This window comes from Seriola dumerili, unplaced genomic scaffold (assembly GCF_002260705.1).
Source record: "Seriola dumerili isolate Sdu_G_001 unplaced genomic scaffold, Sdu_1.0 BDQW01000590.1, whole genome shotgun sequence".
NCBI classification, from domain to species: domain Eukaryota; kingdom Metazoa; phylum Chordata; class Actinopteri; order Carangiformes; family Carangidae; genus Seriola; species Seriola dumerili.
Window position 1 is genome coordinate 187,779 of NW_019174845.1, and position 20,617 is coordinate 208,395.

General features: G+C 39.3%; 1 protein-coding gene across 1 annotated transcript in view; it reads left to right on the plus strand.

Moving 5' to 3' along the window:
* Positions 1-3,664: 3,664 nt before the first annotated feature.
* The window catches only part of LOC111236174 (potassium channel subfamily T member 2-like), a 29,267-nt gene continuing 12,314 nt past the window's right edge, over positions 3,665-20,617 (plus strand). The window contains exons 1-12 of the mRNA XM_022764826.1: positions 3,665-3,745; positions 6,300-6,464; positions 13,679-13,758; positions 13,934-14,081; positions 15,640-15,688; positions 15,915-15,974; positions 16,313-16,387; positions 17,362-17,445; positions 17,924-18,018; positions 19,005-19,185; positions 19,270-19,434; positions 19,701-19,837. Coding sequence (XP_022620547.1) covers positions 3,675-3,745; positions 6,300-6,464; positions 13,679-13,758; positions 13,934-14,081; positions 15,640-15,688; positions 15,915-15,974; positions 16,313-16,387; positions 17,362-17,445; positions 17,924-18,018; positions 19,005-19,185; positions 19,270-19,434; positions 19,701-19,837 — 1,310 coding nt within the window. The 5' untranslated portion in view covers positions 3,665-3,674. The remainder of the gene's footprint in view (positions 3,746-6,299; positions 6,465-13,678; positions 13,759-13,933; positions 14,082-15,639; positions 15,689-15,914; positions 15,975-16,312; positions 16,388-17,361; positions 17,446-17,923; positions 18,019-19,004; positions 19,186-19,269; positions 19,435-19,700; positions 19,838-20,617) is intronic.

Genomic DNA, 20,617 nt, shown 5'->3' on the forward strand with positions numbered 1-20,617 from the left:
TAATAATAAGTGCAAGTACTCAAAATTGCACTTAGATATGAGTTATAGTGCACTACAAGCCCACATTATATATATATATATATGTCAAAGTCATTATTACATCAAACAAAATGTCATGCTTTGCTATCTTGTTTTTGCAATATTTTTTTCATTGAATAAACCTTACATAATTACCTGTGACACTGAAATGATACTTAATGGAAAAGCAGGTGCAATCTGAAGTTGGGTGCCATGTTAGATGTGTTCAACCTTGAAAGCACAGGTAAGTGCAATAGAAAAATTAAATTGGAAATAGAAAAGATGAGTGTCTTACTTGAAATTGCAGTGAGTCAGAAACTTTGATCAATAAAATGAATGAAAACAAAATAAATTAATTTTAAGGAAAAATGAGTAATGCAAGGAAGAAAATCATACCCAAAAAGCACCGTGACAAGTGATGTTTTGTGTGTATTTCATTGCCATTTTCCTTTGGCCTCTGTTTGGTATTTTCTTTGTACAGCCTCAAGCTGTCCATTGATGTGCAGTGGACGGGTCGAGCTCAGAGGGGGCAGCACAGTGGCTCACCGACACCAGATGGAGACATGGCACAGAGGAAAGGTCTGACTCTAACTATACTCTACTGAATGAAGCGTCAAGGCTTATGTAAGATTTTGTACAAACAAGTTGAAGCCCTTGCAACACTAAATGCTCAAGATAGTACAGACAGTGACACTTATCCTCCTCCCTGTCACATCACAGCATCCAAACACACACAACTGAGTGTGTGCTGCAGGAGTAAACATCTCTATCTGCGAGTGAAGTGCCACATGGGCTCAATTAAAATTTCAAAAGCTATGTCAAATTTTAAAAAGCTTCAATTCTGACCCCTCCATGTGACTTCTATATGTTTTTTTCATAACTACAGCCTAATGTACTGCACATGTGACGTGTTGAAATGGATCCTAGCGTGGATCTATAAGAAAATTACACCTTTAATCTGCTGACACAGCCAAACCTCCTCTCACAGCAAATCTACCCCGATGGGATAATCGCACAGATGTGACTTCTCTCGTCTCCAGCAGTAAAAAGACTTCCCACACTAGTCAGAACGGCTGACTCAATCCAAACATCCATCACAAGCTTAAAACTGTTCAACAACCTCCTGTCACTGTCTCCCCAGTGAATTATATCACCTCTCCCACGTCTCCTTCATACTTGCTCCAGCTTGCGTCATCAAATAAGCAAAGAAATTAATAATAATATTAAAAAGAAAACATCCAGTCTGTCAATCTTTTCTCTTTACACTTTATTTTCATGTTTTTTTCCCTGGCACTTGTGTGAGAATAGTGGAAGTCATTTGGCTTCTCATCCTTATCTTTTATTCTTATCTTTATGATATTTATCTGTAAGTGTCAGTGGCCTCCTCCAGAAGGATAAAATTACAACACAGACTGAAAGCTATCTCATGTTTTTTTAAACCCAGTTTTTGTGTGTGTGTGTGTGTGTGTATATATATATATATATATATATATAATCATATTCACCTGTTCTTCATGCAGATCTATTTTTACCAACCTTAGGATGTGCTGCGATCATCCTTTTTCTGGTACTACACTAAAATATGAACCGTAAGCATTACCTCTTATCCCTAGAGCGCCATGTTAATCCTGTGATGCTGCTGACCTCTGTTCCTTCCCCTGCCGCCTGTCAGAAAGTGAGAGGCTCCTCCTGGGATAAACTCTGTGTGAAAGTTGGGGTGATGTGTAGCTTGAGCTCAGCACTCCAGAGAAACACTGATGGCAGGCGCTAGGTGGAGGGAAATGTGCGATTTTCAGATTTTTATTTGAATGATGACTCACACTGTCATGGTCAAGCCACTGTATATCTCATCATCCTGATCTGCACATAAAGTATCATATAACTGTGATGTCTGGGAATAGCTTGTTTATTTATCAGGATGTCCATCACGTACTTTGAGGTGGGCAGATATAAAGATTCCTGAAGAGCCCCATGTACATATATGTATCTATATATATGTATATAAAGACTCTTTTGCCCTTTATATATATATATAAAAATAGATTCATAAAAATGCACCTGTGTCTTTCATAATCAGACATTCTGTTATGTAAATTAAATATTTTCTAATATTTCTTTTGAAATTGTGGCTTCGTACATTGTAATTTGTCATGTCATCATCTTGGTTGTTGTTGCTGTCAGTCTCTAATCCATTTAACAGCCACTGTTCAGATCCACACTAAGGCATAAAAATAACACATAGTAGAAAGTAAAAACAAAAACACATTGCTCTCCTCCAAAAACAAACAAATAAAAAAAGACTGATTTTATTAGAAGAAATGTGGCATTTATCAAAGGCTGTTTCTCTTGTAGATATTGCACTGTTTGTGACATTACTGTGAGAACAAATTTAATTTCAGAGGAAGAGAGAGGAAGATTTTTCAAATAAAGTCATGCCTAACCTGCCATACAAAAAACATCATATATTTGTCACAGTGCTCGTGCCCCAAAGTCTAGGAAGAACATCATCATAAAGAACAGCGGATCATAAATCAGTCAGCAGACGAGCAGATATTACCTCTCCTGTTGCTCCTCATTTCAGAGAAAGCAGCTGTTCCATTTCCCATCATGAGTATGATGGTATAGATCTGATCCAACCACACACAGAGGTGAAGTATTTCTACTTTTACTGAATACTTGTTCCGCAACTGATTATATTGATCTAAAGTATTCTTCATATATGCTCACCGTCTAGCTATAATTTAGTTTGTCCTAATTGTAAATTACTGTAAATTTACTATGTTGCTCTGTTCTGTACAGATGACATCTGTTGCATATCTGTCCGTCCTGGAAGAGGGATCCTCTCCTGTGGCTCTCCCTGAGGTTTGTTCCATTTTGTCCTCATTATAGGGTTTTTTGGGAGGGGGAGTTTGTTTGATTCTATGGTCTAAGGACAGAGGGTGTTGTATGCTGTACTGATTGAACAGATTGGGCTATATAAATAAAATTGACTTGTATGATTTAAATAAGATGGACTCAATATCACCATACCCAATAGCCCTTCTTGTGTTTATTCATCATATGGTTGAATTCTGCACATTAAACCTCATATTTTGATGATGGAGAGGTGAGGAGCATCAGCGCCTCCAACAGATGGTGCTAATCTCACTCTCCTCATCAACAGTTGGGTGATAATTCAACAGTTATGTCATTAGGTGTACCCGTTACCTCAGGAAAGAAAGCTGTCACCACCATTATGTTCACTGCTGCAGACCTCTCCTCTGCATCTCTCCTCATCACTTTAAGCTTGATTTCTTTCCGCCAGCCAAATGATTGCGTGTGCATCTTTCAGTTTGTCTATTTAAAGAGTTCATGAGGCAGTTGTCACTTTGCTCCCAGCCTCTTTTCTGCGTAGGCTGACAAAAAAAAACAAACTCTTTCAAACCTCCGAGATGCACCTGAGTATGTGAGGGGGGCTTTGGCACAGGGAGAAATCACCCGGGCTTTTTTTTCGTTTTTCTTTTAAAGAAAGCGCGTCTTTCTCTGCGAGAGTCCGCTCCTTTTTGGCAGATCTCCCTCCGATGCAATTAACCCAGGAAGGCGACTTTGTCAAGGGGGACTCAACGCCGACCACCGCAGCTCTCCAGTCCGACGGCAGCGTCGGATCTCCGGCCAAAATGTGTAGTGAATGTTACGTGAATCAGTCATTTGTCAACGATGATGGGACCGTGAACGAGCACAAGCCACGGTAAGAGAGGAAAGGAACAAGTCAGGAGGAAAACTTCAGGCTTCGTATGTGGAGATCAGTCAAGTTAGTGCTTTTGATTGTTGCGCCTCGCATTTCTCAAAGTTCTCCTGCGCATAAACATGATTTGTAGCTGAGGAATTTGTTGAAAAGAGACTGTGAGACTGGGACGAATTTCATGAAATGTAATTTTTTTTTTTTTTTAATTAAGGGCAGTGCGTGAACATACTGATGATTAATGTTTATCAGTGTTTTTTCCAGCCACCCAAACACTGTGTGCTCATCCGCTCCTGTCACACTGTTGTGTGTTCAGCTGTTCAGCTTGCTCTCTGTCTCAGTTGTCAGTGTTACAGCCCGGACATCACTGGAAACATGATGTGCATGTTGTGAGACTAGTACAGATAATAAACACATAGAATAATCTTCTAATGTTGGGCTCTGCACCTGTGTGTCCTCTTTGGAACATTTGTGTTACTTTTCAATGGAAATGTAGTCTACATTGAAAAGTCTCAAAGAAGACATAAATGACAGGAGCTCAAGAAGAAACAACCATCAAAACCTCTCAACATGTTTTTCTCTGTTCTGTTCCCTGGATGCTTCTAATGACCTGGAAGTGCCAGCATGTTTTATGAGATCTGAGTGGTTCTCTTTGCCACTGGGTTTTGTTTGGTTAAGTTGGACAGAACCGCATAGGAAATATACCCTTCATCTATTATGCAATAACGATGACAAGCTTAATGGAGGACTATAGCAAACAGGCAGAGGTGGAGAAATAAAGGGAGGGTGAAAGAAGGAGTAAAGAGAAGATTTGGGGTTTTTCCACACACTGTTTTGTGGATGATGTGCTTTGCCTCTTTGTAGATTGTGTAAGTTTTTCTGCTCTGGAAGGGACTAAAAAACTGCACCCGTCTTCACACCAAACCACTTACACTTCATTTGGATCAATCCATTTACTCAGATCTGGGGTTTCTAACTCATCTCATTCCTTCACTTCCAAGTTCGTCTTCACACACGTTCTTCTCCTTGGGTCAAAGGTAACATCCCACTATATCGTACTCTTCCTTTTGCATGTTACTCAGGCTCTTGGACTGTGATTGAATAAGGTGTGAACAGGAGAGGTGACTCAACAGCTGCAGGCCTTCAGAAAAAAACAACATAACAGCAGAGACTGTGCTCCTCTTGCAGCTAAAAAGACATTTCTATTTCACTGTTTTTTATGGTCTCGTATCAAGATGAGTCTGAGTTATGGATCTATGATTACTACACAATGTGTGCCTCAAGCTGACTGATTGCATGCGTTGAAACCAGTGGTGGAATTAGTCCTCAGATCCTTTACTTAAGTAAAAGTACCAATACAACAAAATATTCCATTACAAATAAATGTCCTGCATTAAAAATCACACTTAACTCAAATAGAACAAAATGTACTTAAAAGTATCAAAGGGCAGAAAATGGGTTGTTAATATTGATGAATCTTCATGTAAGCAGCATTTTACTGTTGTAGCTTGTTGAAGTGGATTTAGTTTTAACTCCCTTTGATACAGTTAGTTTAGTCCATTGTTTCCCAATCTCAGGGGTTTGGCTACCTCCAAAAGGTCACAAGACGAATCTGAAAGGAGAGAGAGAAAGAACAAAGTTCTGCTACATCATTTTGTGTTATCAGACCTTTCTCTAATCTTTGCTGTTTTTTGGGCCTCAAACTCTTATTTGAATGAAATCATGTGAAAAGTTTATAGGGGAAATGTCTCTTTGGTGAAAAGCCTAAGAACTTAAAGAAATGTGACAAGGGGTCTGAACTATGTAATGGAGTAAAAAGTACAGTATATATTTTTTACTTTACTTTAAATTCACAAGGTTTCCACCACTGGTTGAAACCTTCCCACACCCAAATGAATGAATACAGAGTTAGTCTTAAAGACAAACTGTGTGCTTGTGTTAATAAAGTTAATACCATAAAGTGCTGTCGTGGACTATAAGAAACAGGGTTAGGACTTCTATTATTTGAACTGTACATTAGCAAATAGACTAGACTGCATGTAAACATCTGCTTCTGCTTGTTGATATTATGCTTGAAATGGAAACAAATGAACGCTTCCAGCCACAGTAGCTGCATTTAATGCCTGCAACTGCTCCAGGATAGGAAAGTAGTTGTTAGTTTTAGTAGTTATTGTGCATGGTGTTTTAGATGAACATATGTTGGCTGGTTCTGCTTTTCATTGTCCGTATGAATTCAGGGTGCAGTTTGAACATCTCATATTACAGAACAAGCTGCAAACACATGTTAATAACAAGACCAGTCACCAAAGCTCAGGGCAGAGAATTTGGACTGGGCTGAAATACATATTAAGTTTGCTTTTTTCTTTCCTATTTGTCTGTCTGCATACCGGTGTCAATCCTCCACCTGTACTTCTCCATCCCATGTTTTCTTTCCTTGCTTCCTCTCCTTTTCCCTTTCACCATTGCCTGTTCATCCAACTCCCTTTACTTTTGCACTTTTGCTCTTCTTCTCCCTTCATGTCCATGCTGCTTCTTTACTTTTCTCCTCTCCCTCCTCCAGCTCCGCTCCAGCGCCACTGCAGACCAACAGCAACAGCAGCGGGGTTATCTTAGACATCTCCAACCTAAAGATGGAGCAGCAGGAGACTGAGGTGCCTCCGCTGCCGCCACGCTTCCGCTTCAGAGACTTGCTGCTCGGGGACCAGAGCTTCCAGAATGATGACAGGTTGGAAACTTTGCATAAACTCATAAGAAGCTGTTTTGTTAGTTTTTTGGGGGGACAGGCCAAAAGTTAAAAAACATATACCAGATTTTGACTGTTAGATATATAGACAGGTGACAATCTAAAGGAAAAACCTGAAAAATTAAACAATGCCATGACAATGCCCCCATCCAGAGGGCAAGGGGTCACCGAGTGGTTTGATGAGTGTGACGATGTGAATCACATACTGTGGCCTTCACAGTCACCAGATCTCAACCCAATTGAACACCCTTGGGACATTTTGGACCGACATGTTAGACAGCCCTCTCCTCCACCACCAAGTCCAGAGACTTGTAGAATCGATGCCAAGGAGCATTGAAGGTGTTCTGGAGGCAACACCTTACTCAGACACATCAGCTTCAGGTTTTCCCTTTAATTTGTCAGCTGTTGTTACTTTTAGCTGCTTCAACTTCTCCACTCGCTTGCAAACTACTTTTCTTGCACTCTCAACATGTATTGTTCAGGTGTTACGGGTGACTTAGTGGATATTGTGGACTTTGTGTTTGTTTTTTTCAAATTTCTTGAGCTACTCCACAATCTTTCCACATACCTCCCAGCAACTGCAAAAGTATCCCCTGGAGTTCAAATGTCCCTGGTTGGGAATCCTTTTATTAGTTGATTGACAGAAATCTAATCAACAACTATTTTAATACATGATTAATTGTTAATTAAGTAATTCATTTTTTGCTAATGCCAAAAGTTCACTTCTTCCATCCTGACAAATGTGAATGTTTTCTAGTTTTCTTCACCTTATATGATAGTACCCTGATTATCTTTGGGTTTGCGACTGCAAGACAAAATAAGCCACGTGGAGATGTCATCAATTATGATGGACATTTTCACTATCTTCTAAGACTGTATGGACCAAAACCATGAATCATGGTTAAGAATCTGCAGATTATTTGCAGCTCTGAAACACTTCATGAAATTGATTTGTAAATTCAAAAATGACAAAATTGCAAATACAAAAAGGACCGTATAGTCTGTAATCTCATTAGTCAATTAGTATTTGTCAACCAAACCTCTTTATACATCTATTAAATCATGTTCATTCCTGCTTTATTTCAAGGAGCAGCAGCTGTCATTTGCTATCAGTTTTTCATAGTATTTCCACTGGAAAATGAAGGAAGATACTTTATTTTGACGAGATTATTTGACCTCATTACAGATCTGTTTGTTTTCTCATGTTGCTTTCACCCATCAAAATTGCTGATTGTCATACCTATTTTTTTCCAGCTGACAAATGCAATTAATTTGCATTCAACCCCACTTGACCCACTTTTGTGGCCGTGTTAGTAGTTGTTATATCAAAGTTGTTGTGTATGAAGTGTTTAGCTTGTCTGCCCCCTGCAGTCTTAGCATATACACAAGTACAATTTGAGTGCAGTGATCTTCAACCCTGTTATATGGTGTAAGTGTGCTTTGGCCATGTATACATCCATGGCTTTGGCTTTTGTCGCCTTGAAAGAGAAAATGAAGCCAGGAACATGGCAGTTTTGGGTGCTGTCCATGGTGCTGAAAACAGATGGAGCTTCTGAAGCACTTTGCTTTTGCGGAGATATGTAATAGGCTATAGATGTGTGTCTCTGCCTTTTCCTAAGAATCAATGTGAAGCTTGAAAAAGTTTGACTGGAAACATGTTTTTCATTAACAACAGTGACCTAATTTACAATCAGAATTTAAAATGAGACCCATCAGTCTCTCTTTTGTCTATCTCTCTTGATCCACTTTATCCTCTTTTCCCCTCAGCTCTGCCTCTGAGCTTGACAAAAGACAAGATCAGTCGCAGTCTTCTCTTTTTCTGAGATCTGCCTCTTTTGTTTTTGTCCTGTAGGATTATAAACATTCCCAATAGCTCCTGCTTCTTAATTTGAAAAAGAAAAACATGTGCATAAGTTTTGAAGAGCACTGAATTTAGAGCAGTTAGTTATGCACTAATATTTCTTAAAGATATTTATTCAGTATATAATCTTGGGTCCTGCCAGATGGACCTCAGGAGAGTGGTGATCAAATATAATTTTAGATGTGATTACAGGAGCAGGAAACCTTTGAGACTGCAGTGCTGTTTGTAATATTTGACGTATCTATTTGGCGAGGAGAGGCAACAAGCTTTGCCAATGCTTTCAGTCAAAGGTGACCTTTCCCCAGCTGTCCTTGCAACAACCGCTGTTTTCTCCTTGATAAAGCTGCCTACGTTTTCAGCTTGTCACTTTCATTTTTCTGTTCTCTCCCTGCAAATAAACGGGTCTTCTGTCCCCAGGAGATAGTGTTGTTGGAGGTGACTGATGCCACAGGTTAGATTTTCTCTGGTCAGCTCTTGTGTTTGTGTTCAACAGCTGTCTGTGATCTCCCACATGTTACTGGTCACATCTGCCCAGGATCATCCATTACTCAAAGGTTCCTTTCTCGAAGGAAGACAAATGCATATGAACACGACACAAAATATCTGCCTGAATTTCTCATCTGGTGAATCAAGTGCTGCAGTCTTTCTCTCAGGGCCACTCCCTCATTTGTACACCCTCTTTTTTTCTTCCTCACATCTAATCTTCTGCCTGCAATTCCACTCTATTCCTTTCACTTTACTGTCCCACATTTCAAATACCTTCATTATCCCATTTAAGTGACGTCTTTACGAGCTAAACTTTGCAGTATATAAATGCAGAATGTGGAAATGAAAATGTCAGATTTTGACAGGCAGGAGTTATGGTAATGGTCTTCACATGCAACTCGGAAAGCCACATTGAGTGGCTGCACCAGTGTGGGCGAAAGGGGTTCAAGTGGACTGGCCTCTTCCAGTATTTTCAAACACACTGACTCATAGAGGGGGTCATCTATAAATTACTACTTCAGACTGTTCAAATTTAGAGAAGACAAAAAGGTGGGAGGAATAGGAGGGAGACAGAAGCGGAGCAGTGCCTCCCACATTGTTCTCGACTTTCTTTTTTTCTACTCAAATGCAAAGGAAAAAGCATCTGTCGTTCGGTTTCTGTCGTCAAAACCTCCACATCAGCAGAGAGAGCTGACAGAGGAGCAAAACAGAAAGACCCGGCTTTGTAGGCTTAGTCAGATGACACATTTGAATCCCTTTTAAGAAGCAGATAATGCTGACATGATGTTTGCTTGATGCCACCTTCAAAAACAAAGGACAAATTAGTGTTTATCTGCAGCCAGATCCATTCTATCATTCCTTCAGTGTGTCACAGTGAATGTTTACAGCTTTGTCAGGAGCTGCAGTGCTGCTGGAGAGAACCATAACCAGTTAGGGTTATTCCTGTCATAGCAATGTTGCTGTGGCAACAGGCCCGCGCACAAAAGAGAAAGAGAGAGGGAGAGGGGGAATATAGAGATAGATTGTATACATTTCTAAAAATAATCCAATAAGCGCTGCTTTCTTCAAAATAAATGATTAATCAAACAACAATTTGTCTCTGATTTTTATTTTGTTTTATAGCATCGTGTTCTTATGAGCGTGTTTAGATTTTTTTTTCTTACAAAGCTTGAAAATAATTCATCTTCCGACAAAACACGGTAGGAGCTGTGTTTGTTCAGAGCTGCGGGGAGGCGCGTTGGTCAAGAAGCTTATAATCTCCCGTAGGAATGAACTGACTGCACGACGCAGCTACAGGTGTCCTGCACAATGGATCCGGACATCGTCATCCCGACCTGGGGCAATCCGTCTTTGGGCACTTGGAGGTCGGACACTTTTGGTAGTGATGCTGGGCAGAGGTGGGTCACGTCGGTGAGCTGGAGGCGCTGAGGGGGGCAGCGAGGGTGCGACACCGTGAGAAGTTTTTATCGATTGTATTTTTTGTTTTTCATCTTGACACAGATTGCAGTTAAAGAGCTACACATGCAGATGCAGGATGGATGAAGTCAACAACCTCCGTTTGATAAGCGCGCCAAAAAAATTGCTGAGATGCACAGAAATGACAGCGTGTTTATTTATTTACAGTGACTAGAGACTGAAAGTCATTTATTTTGCCTGTTCTATTCGCGGACACATTTGCTACAACTACGTCTGTAATTATCAATTAGTTATTTTCTCAGTTAATCACTTTTGGCTCATAAAGTGTCAGAAAGCCAGTTTGATATGTTGACTTAAGTAGAGCTGTTTTAATAATGTCCATTCCTCCACTCCTGGAATGTTTGTATTTGTATTTTGCATTGTCAATTTAACAAAACAGTGTACACTGTTCATTCATTCATTTATTTATTTATTTTACTTTGAAGTATTTCCTACATTACACTGGTTTACCCTTTATATGTAAGTGGCTTATGTGTATCCTAATTTAAAATTATCTTCATTGCAAAAATTGCATATTGCCATAGAGCCATAGGCACATAAATGTGATCATCATTTGAGTCCAGACATTTTATCATATTTTTTACAGTTATTTACTTATGAAATTTTTTTTTTTTTTTAATTTTTTTAATTTGCAAAGTTAAAGTTTCATTCATGTAATTAAACTTTAAATTAGCAAAAAAACAAAACAAAAACATCACCTTTTAAGTTTTTTGGATTATGGTAGAAAACAGAGGAAACCCACATATGCAAACATAAAAGGGATAAAAGGAAAGCAGAAGGGAAATGTGGGAGTGTGAGGAAGGGAGAGGATGTGGCGGGACATGGAGGATCAGGCTGGTCCAGGTCATTCGTTTTTTGGACCTCTGTGTGACTGGATTTCAGATGGGTGTTTGATGATGCCGCAGAGGAGCTTGCTGGAGCTTGCAGAAAGTGGCTTTAGCTGAGCTTGCCCTCAGGTCAGCCTCACTGGTCTGTTTATACCTGATTAGCAGGGTCTGCTCTTCCTGACACTGTAGATTCTGTGTGGAGGCCCTTGGAAATACTACCACTTGCAGGCAGTATTTTCCAGGGATTCCCATGGCCTTGAGCTCCTTCAGCATCTCCTCTTTCATCTCATTGACACGCATACATCGTTGAAGCTCTCCCCTGGTTCTCTTGGATCTGCTGTCTCTCTATTTGGCGTTTTCTTTCTTGTCATTGGTGACGATTTGAACAGTCTCTCCTTCTTGGGAGTTATTATTGGCCATGGAGTTTCAATGTTTGTCTGGTGGTCTCGGTTTCAGGCTCCCAAACAGGGTTTCGTCCACCTGGGAGATGAAGGCCAGTGTATGGTACTGCTACCATGTGCCCCATGAGCTCATGTTTCTGGATGCCTTTCTAATGGTCCTTGGTTTTTGGAGTCCAGGGCAACAGAGACAGAACTAGTTTAAAAAAAAAAAAAAAAAAAAACCTTTTCTAGTTCTTCACTTCAGACTTGATAATACAAGATAAATGTTTTTGTTCTAAGCGTATCTGTCTAAAACTCAACGTCAAAGGAAACTGATGACATCACATGCCATTCGGCTGAGCAATGGTGGAATTGTGATCACTCAGTCAGTCACAGACGTTCACGATTATAGGGCTGGCCCCACTGTTGCAGTCCAGCCAAAAATGAATTTAAAAAGTAATTGTTTTTTAAAATAGCTTCTGATTACTTTTATGATCATCAACTAATCGATTAATCAACTAATCATTTCAGCTTAATTTCATAGAGTTTCATATTAGAGGTGTAACTAACACTTATCTTCTCATTACTTGTTTTGTCTGGCCAACAGTCCAAAACCCAGAGACATTCAGTTCACTGTCACATAAGACAAAGAAAGGCGGCAGCATTTTCAAGGTCATTTTTTCTTAATTGATAAATATTCTGTTGATCGACTAATTTATTTTTTGATTAATTGTTGTGATGCCAAAACATATTTTTCATGATCATAGTCACACTCGTTTTTATTTTCACTGTTTGTATCCAGAGCAACAGGTCTCTATCTGTTGTTGACAAACACCTCGCGGCAAACTGATTTGATAAACGCAGGCCTGTTTCAGAGCTGCAAAATGATCGCACTTGCAGAACTTCCTCAGCTGCAATTAGTCATTTTAAAAGATCGAATTACTCCCAGAGCTGCGCCTCTTCTTGCCTGAAACTCTGATGTGACACCGCAGTATGACTAATGTCAGACTACTTCAGCTAGTAATTGTGCGCTCAACAGGAGCTGATTAAGGGTCATTACTTTCAACACTGTGTGTGTGTGTGCGTGTGCGCGTGTGTGTGAGAGTGTGTGTGGGTGAAGAGGTGAGACACACAGACAAACAGACAATGAGCAATCTGTAGCAACCTCATATGTGAGAGCCACTTCTCATTGTAAGTGCCTTTACCTCCAGAGCTCTTCTCTGCCCTGCTGCTGGCCAGATGTGACAGCTGTTGTCAGATCTTATCACAGAGGATTTGTCTTCCAGTGTTTTCTGTTTTCATGTCTGAATGGCTTTCTCCGCTCTTTGGTGTGGTTTTACCATCGTGCAGACCTGAAATAGCTGTTTCAGTGCACGCCGAACGATATCTTTGCATCCAACAACCCACACTGCCTTTTCCTTCCCACTGTGAACCTTTCAGCCACGAGCCAGAACTTGGGATTACTGCAGCGGCTGCAGCAGCAGGAGGCGCAGCACTGCCTCACAAGCTTTTCAACCTTCCACATATTCTTCTAATCTGTCTTCCATTTGCACTCTCTCTTTTATTATGCCCTGTCTGCACTCTCCCCTGAAAGGATTATATATTAATAGTGTAAAGCTTGTCCTTGTGTTGCCAAGCTACCCACTGTATGAGTCGTGCTTATTCTCTTTGACTTCCCCCTTTCTCTCCTTCTGGGCTCTGCTCTGTTGTTGCACAGTTAATCTAATTTTATGTTTTTGTAATTGCAATAAAGGTGTTCCTAATTTCTCCCAGCCACAGCCACTCAACATGTTCATCATGAGGAAAAACTGGAATTAATTTGGCATTTTATTGTCATTCTTTACTCTAGCCGGAAAGTTTTTGTTCACTTGTTGTATTACATTTTATTCTGAGATTGCATTAAAGCAAAACAGCCCAAATATTAACAGCGTGTCCTACAGCAACCCTGTCTTGTAATTGGGGAAAAAAAAATCAGAGACACATAATTACCTAACTCTCCTAAGACACATGATTAGAAAAACAACGTTATGAATATTCATTCAGTATAGAAATTGATATGCTGTGATATTTGACACTTTGAAACTGCTCCTAGAAATGTCTGCGCAGCTCTTTTTGTTTGTGCTGCTGATTCTTGAGTGACAGTTTCGTTCCTCTCGTCCCTGTTAGGGTACAGGTCGAGTTTTATGTGAATGAAAACACCTTCAAGGAGCGTCTGAAGCTTTTCTTCATCAAAAACCAAAGATCAAGTAAGTTTTTTGCTTAGCAACCATAGATTTAAAGAGAATTACCACTGTGCTGCATTTATTGTAAATCTACACAAGTCACAATAAGTCCCTTTTTCTTCTGCACTGATTTTTGTGTTGCTTATAGTCAAAAAGTTTTTTTTGGTTTGTTTGTTTGTTTTTTTTAAATGTCTCTCAGGCCTGAGGATTCGTGTGTTCAACTTCTCCCTGAAGCTGCTCACCTGCCTGCTATATATCATCAGAGTGGTGACAGACAACCCCGGTCAGGGCGCCAGCGCCAGCCACAGCGCAGGACAGCAGACTGCTCCCAATGGCAACAACAAATGGTTCGTTCACACTGAGAGAAAAGCCAAGTCAACAAACAATGAAAACAACAGAAGCATTAACATACAGTACAAATGATAGATTAGTAAATGAAAAACAACCGAAAATAATGGCAATGTCATACATTATAGATCAGATGAGGTTTCTGGTCTTGAGGGTTTAAAGACGCTGTTCTGGTATAAGTGGGAAGCACACCAGGGCCAATCAGCTCCTTTGAGTAGTTCATTGGTAATTTGGCTTGTTTACTTTGTCACCAAGTTGTCTCCAGAGTCTTTCATAAATATGTGTGCGATAAAAGTTGTCTTTCTGGCTGGAGGTTGTTTGCATCAAATAATATGCAAGTATGATTTATATTTTGTGCTTTTATTGTAAATATAGGATGAGTGAATGTTTTAATATTTGTAACTTGACTTGCCAGACTAGATGGAAATATGTGGCTGAACAGACAGTGCCAGTAGTAGTAAGTTGAACTGATATTTATCAAACCTGAAACAAATTATTTTTCTTTTTAACCGAGCATTAAGCTACAGTGGGTCAAGAGTCTTTTACACGAGTATATCTGATATTGAATTGACACTCTGTCTACAAAGCTCCTTTCAGTACAGCCTTCTACTCAAGTACAAGAGACATTTGAAGGGTATCCTCGTGTACTCTGACTGGTAGACCACAGTGATTACAAACTCCACAACCAGTGATTTTGTTATTAATAGATCATAAACCTTAATATGAAAATGCTCTGAATCCACACAAGTTTTTTGTTGTTTGCATGGCAACTGGAACCAAAATAACATAGGATGTGTGCTGGTGTATTTGGTGAAACAAGGTCTGAGAGGGGTAGTGCTTTATAGGCTCTTAAACCAGCTCTATCGTGTATGGGCGGCCAGAGGAGAAAGATCAGGATTGGGCTTCAGTTTTATCCGTGTCTAACATCAAAAGTTAGAAGACATCCAGTTTTTAGTTTCAGACAGATGAGCCATGAAGGTGTAAAAGACTGATGGATTCACATAATTGAATTGGCATCGATGCAGATAACTTCACCACATACTGTTAGTTCATCAACTTCTAATTTGATATCATGTTGTTCTCTTTTCCTTACCATCATCAGTGTTGACTGCCAGTGGAATGGATCAGTGCAGGACAGAGAAATTAACTGGTGAGCAGCAGAAGATGTGATTTCTGTTAATGAAGGCTAATTAGCACAACATTATGATGTCGCCTTTAGTAAGAGCATTATTCTGTGTTTGTTCTTTCAGCTCTTTGTTTGGGATCTTACCTCATTTTCTGCACTTACCTTATTACTTAACCTTCCATGCAATTTGTGTTTTGATTATGAGATCAGTGTTGTGCATTGTTACTTGGACACATTGTCATTTCTATTACCTTTTATTGTATTAATACTCTGCAAAAGATGAAATGACTGACAGCTTGGGCATCTGAATGTCTTCTTCTGACTGTATTAATCTCTTACTGATGCTATAAAAATAGATAATTCTCTGATGTCGAGAATATTTATTGTTAACTGTGAATAAAAATGTTGCTGTTACATGCTATGTCTGACAGGGAGTTGATCTTCTGGGTGGATAGAAAGGTTCCTGTCTGGGCCATTCAAGTGAGTCACAACAGGATATAGACAGAGAAAAATAATGATTAACTTAATAAATGAACTGAAGTGATGAAATAGTTGATCACCTAATTTAAGCCACAGATGCTTCACCATCTAAATTAATATAAAAACACAGTGGTTTTAATTCTCATGAAATTGATTCTCAAATGGTTGTTATGTTTTAAATAATTTATGAGTTTGAATTAATTACTTCCTGTTTTGGTTTGCACAGGTGAGTGTGGCCATCATTAGTTTCCTGGAGACTATGTTACTGATGTATCTGAGCTACAAGGTAAGACACACACACACACACACACACACACACACACACACACACACTCTCTCAAAACCCAGACTTCAGGCACATCAGCATGATTAATACAGTCTGTACAATTAGTCACTTACAGTCTGTGAGATTGACAATCCATAAGTGGTGTAATTATCCCAAGTCATTTGTCACGGCTACATTATGGATAGACGGTAATTACAGGATCTGGTGGAGGTGAAGGATTAAGTGGTCGTGGAAAGTGACAGACGACAATGAAGAAATGTATCTTTGCAGTGACTCACTGTCTATTGTGCGCACGCAGATAAAAGTGTTAAAAAGCCTGTGTGTGTTTTTCATTTCAGGGGAACATTTGGGAGCAGATATTCCAGGTGTCCTTTCTTCTGGAGATGATCAACACAGTTCCCTTCATCATTACAGTAAAACTTTTAACTTTATAATGTCTGTTTCTTGTCTGGAATATGTCATAGTTTGTCTTTTGTAGCAGTATGTCTTTCACATGTTGTCTGATGTGTCCTGTCAGTCTCTGAACTATACATGTACATACTGTACCTCTGCACCAGTCATTTTGAATGAGAAGTGTTATAATAGCGGGTTGTCTTTTTTTTTTTTTTTTTTTTTTTTTTTTTTTTTTTTTAGGCAGTGAAACATTTAAGACACAAGAAAACATTTCCCTTGAGTGTAGAGTTTTTAGCCACACTAGTGGCTAGCAGCGAGCAGCATGGCAATGCAGGTGTAGCACTTTGTCCAAACTGAAATTTCTGAGCAGCTATTGGATGGATATCTCACAGACATTCATGGTCCCCAGAGGATCAAGGATGAAATCCACGACTTTTTTGTTTTTTAGTGACAGTAAATGGGTGGATTGCTATTAAATTTGGTACAGACAGCCTGCCCTTTTATCTAGCACCATGATCAGATCAAAATTTTAGTTCATCCAATGCTTTAGTTTATGACCAAATATCTGCACACCTATTAACATTCCCATCAGCCTCAGCTCTACTTGCTAATTAGCAAATGCTACACAAAACTAAGATGGTGAACATGGTCAAAATATGCTAATCATCAGCATGTTGACATTGTCAGTGTGAGCGTGTTAGCAAGCTGACATCCAATCACTGTTGTGGCAAAGTACAGTCTGACAGAGCTCATGGCTGTAGACTGTTAGTCTTGTTTTCATATCTGTACAATGTTAGCCAAGAATCAAAAGTATCGAAAGCCAATTTTCTACAAATGTATAACGACAACAAACTGCAGGAAAACCAGTCATTTTGGGTGTTAAAATATTTAATAGCAAGAGCAGGTTGTAATTTCCACTGGTGTGCAGTTTTTGATGTGAGACTGACATCACTGAGGAAATGTGAAATGTTGAAGTGTTTCCCTGTTTCCTCAGATCTTCTGGCCCTCTCTTCGGAACATCTTCATTCCCGTGTTCCTCAACTGCTGGCTGGCCAAATGTGCTCTGGAGAACATGATTGTGAGTCAAAAGTTTTAATTTAATGGTCTCTGTTAATGACCTGTTTTTAATCAACATTTTAATGACTTTGTTAAAGCAAGACGCTTCGAGCCACACTATCCTAGATCAGGTGACATTTTACGACACTGATTAAGAGCGGCTGCTGCTGTTGACAACAGCGCATCCTTCTCCTGCTCTGGTTCTGCTCTGACTGTGTGCACCCTGGAGCGTTTTCCACTGAGGGATTATCTGCAGCCCTCTGTATTTTATCATGTTTTGTATTTCACGCTGTAATGCTGCAGCAAGGAGCATCCCGAGGAGAAAAACCATTTGCAATAAACAGCTAAACTAATTATGTGAAAGATTCCTGGTACGATAATTGACAGAAATGTTTTATAAATCCAAGTTTAATGTCTGTTTTTGATATGGGTATGTACTCTATATCCTGGAGTTTGTAGCTTCAAATGTTGATGAAAGCATGTTGTTCGTTATGGTGTAGAATGATGTCCACAGGGCGATCCAGAGGACAAACTCAGCCATGTTCAACCAGGTCCTCATTCTCATCTGCACCTTACTCTGCCTGGTCTTCACTGGGTGAGGCTGCTTCTTCAAGGATTTTTTTAGCTTTAGTTTTAGTTTGAATCACTTATTTAATCTCTTTGTATTATCAATATACCTCTATTTGATTATTCATTTCAACCCTTCAGTGGTACATTACGTTATAAAGTTATAACATGTTATATATCTAATGTTTTTGTCCGTATCAACACCTCTCTAAAATTTTATTTTATTTATGTCATGCTTTTGTTCATTTAAAAAGAAAAAAAAACTTTATAAGTTGCAGAGCTGCTGTTACATTGGAGACTTGTATGACAGTGGAGATACTTATTCTATCTTTGATAATGTATAGGTTTTTGTACAGTGATGAACTAGTAACCATTAGATGCTTCCCTGGCATATTATTATATTTTTATTTATGTTTGTCATAAAAGCAACAAGGAAAATTATAATTTTTTTGTGGAAAGGAAGAAATGCAAGTAGCACTTTCTTTTTTGGGTCTGTAGATTCCTAATTATTTCCAAATAATTTTTGTTTTGTGCAAGTTTTGTAGAAAGAACCATGTTAGTTGGTTCTAATTAAGGGGGAAACAGAGTGCTCAGTTGGCACACTTGCAATTAATTCAAAATGCCTCGAGAGCGCAACAGACTGATTAGTTCTCTGCAGGTCAGTTGAACATGGAAAAAATGTGAAATCATTTTGCCCTACAGGCAAACATGCATAAAGAACAAAGTTTCCAACAATAAATTAATAATTGATAAATATTCATTTGGGTTTAAATGGAGCAGCTCTTTCCTCAGGGGATCAATACTAACCTCAAGAAACAAACTGAACTGGATTAGTCTCAACAACTTTTTACACTTTATTGCAATTGTTTCATTTATCATTTATATTTTTTAAGTATCTATTATTTATTGATACATTCAGTTGTACTTTTGAATCATCAGACAGCCTGTCACTGTTTTATATGATTAGTGCATGGTAGTCATTAATGCTAACTTTGTGTTGTGTTGTGTGTGCAGCACATGTGGAATCCAACATCTGGAACGAGCAGGCAAGAACCTCTCTCTCTTCAATTCCTTCTACTTCTGCATCGTCACCTTCTCCACCGTGGGCTTTGGAGACGTGACTCCCCGCATATGGCCCTCCCAGCTGCTGGTAGTCATCATGATCTGTGTGGCTCTGGTGGTGCTGCCTCTGCAGGTAGGAAGACCATGAAATAATGTGGGGTAATGTTTCACTGTTTATTTTGTGCGTTGTTGTTTTGCTGAGCTTGTTGTGTATCAGTTTGAGGAGCTGATCTACCTGTGGATGGAGAGGCAGAAGTCTGGAGGGAATTACAGCCGCCACAGAGCACAGACAGAGAAACATGTAGTACTGTGTGTCAGCGCGCTCAAAATAGACCTGCTCATGGATTTTCTCAATGAATTCTATGCTCATCCCAGACTGCAGGTACCAAGATGCAGTGTGTCATACGTGGCAGGAAATTACACGGATGCATTTTTATACTCCAGAATACAGATCTAGGATGTGATAATACTATGTAAAGTGTGTTTCTAAGGATATTTAAATAGAAAATACCTCCTGTGATTAAGATAACACAGTAGCTGAGACAAATAAGGAAATTTATAGGCAGATTTTGTGACATTACGATGTTCTGCTTGATTCTCCATGCATTCCACTGTAGATACTGATGTGATTGTTGTGTAATCTTACAGGATTACTATGTGGTGATCCTGTGCCCAAGTGAAATGGACCTGCAGGTGCGGAGAGTGCTGCAGATCCCTCTGTGGTCACAAAGGGTCATCTATCTGCAAGGATCTGTTCTCAAAGACCAGGATCTGCTGAGAGCCAAGTAAGTGACTGACTTTTGGTCAGTCCACTACTTTTGTCCAGACTGAAATATCTCAATGACTATTGGATAGATTGCCATTAAATTTGTTCAGACATCCATGGTGAAGCCTGCTGCCTTTGGTTTTCCCCTGACTCTTCCTCTAGCAACACCAGCAGGTCAAAAGTTACATTCATCCAGTTAAATTTATCTCAGTATCTACTGGATTAATTGGTAAAAAGGTTTGCACAGGTGTTTGTATTTCCCAGAGGATGCATCCTAATTTTTTTCATCATTCCCTGACTTTTCCTTTTGTGCCATCATCAAGTTTACATTTGTGGTTTTGAGAGAAATGTCTCAACAACAGTTTGATGGATGATGCCATTAAACTCGTTACAGATGTTCATATTCCACACAGGATGAACTGCAACAACAGTTTTGCTGATAACTTTTCAATTAGCGCCATCATCAGGTCAAAATTTTAATTTGTGCAATACTTTGCTTTATGACAAATACCTGTACAACTAAAAACATGTTACATGTAACATGGTTATTCATCTGTCTCCCAAAACAGAGACATTTTTTTTAAATGTAACTTTCCACATCTGCATCATACAGCCTCACACTCTCAGGTAATATACTCAGCTGTTTGGCTGTGTAGTCTGTTGAATGTGCAGCAGAAATGTGGGTGATTGAAACCAGCGTGAACACCGTGTAATGAAGAATATGAGGACTAGCATGATGACATTGCTTTGTGACTGACCGTGACTATTCTTCCTCACACAAATCCACTTGTTCTGAGAA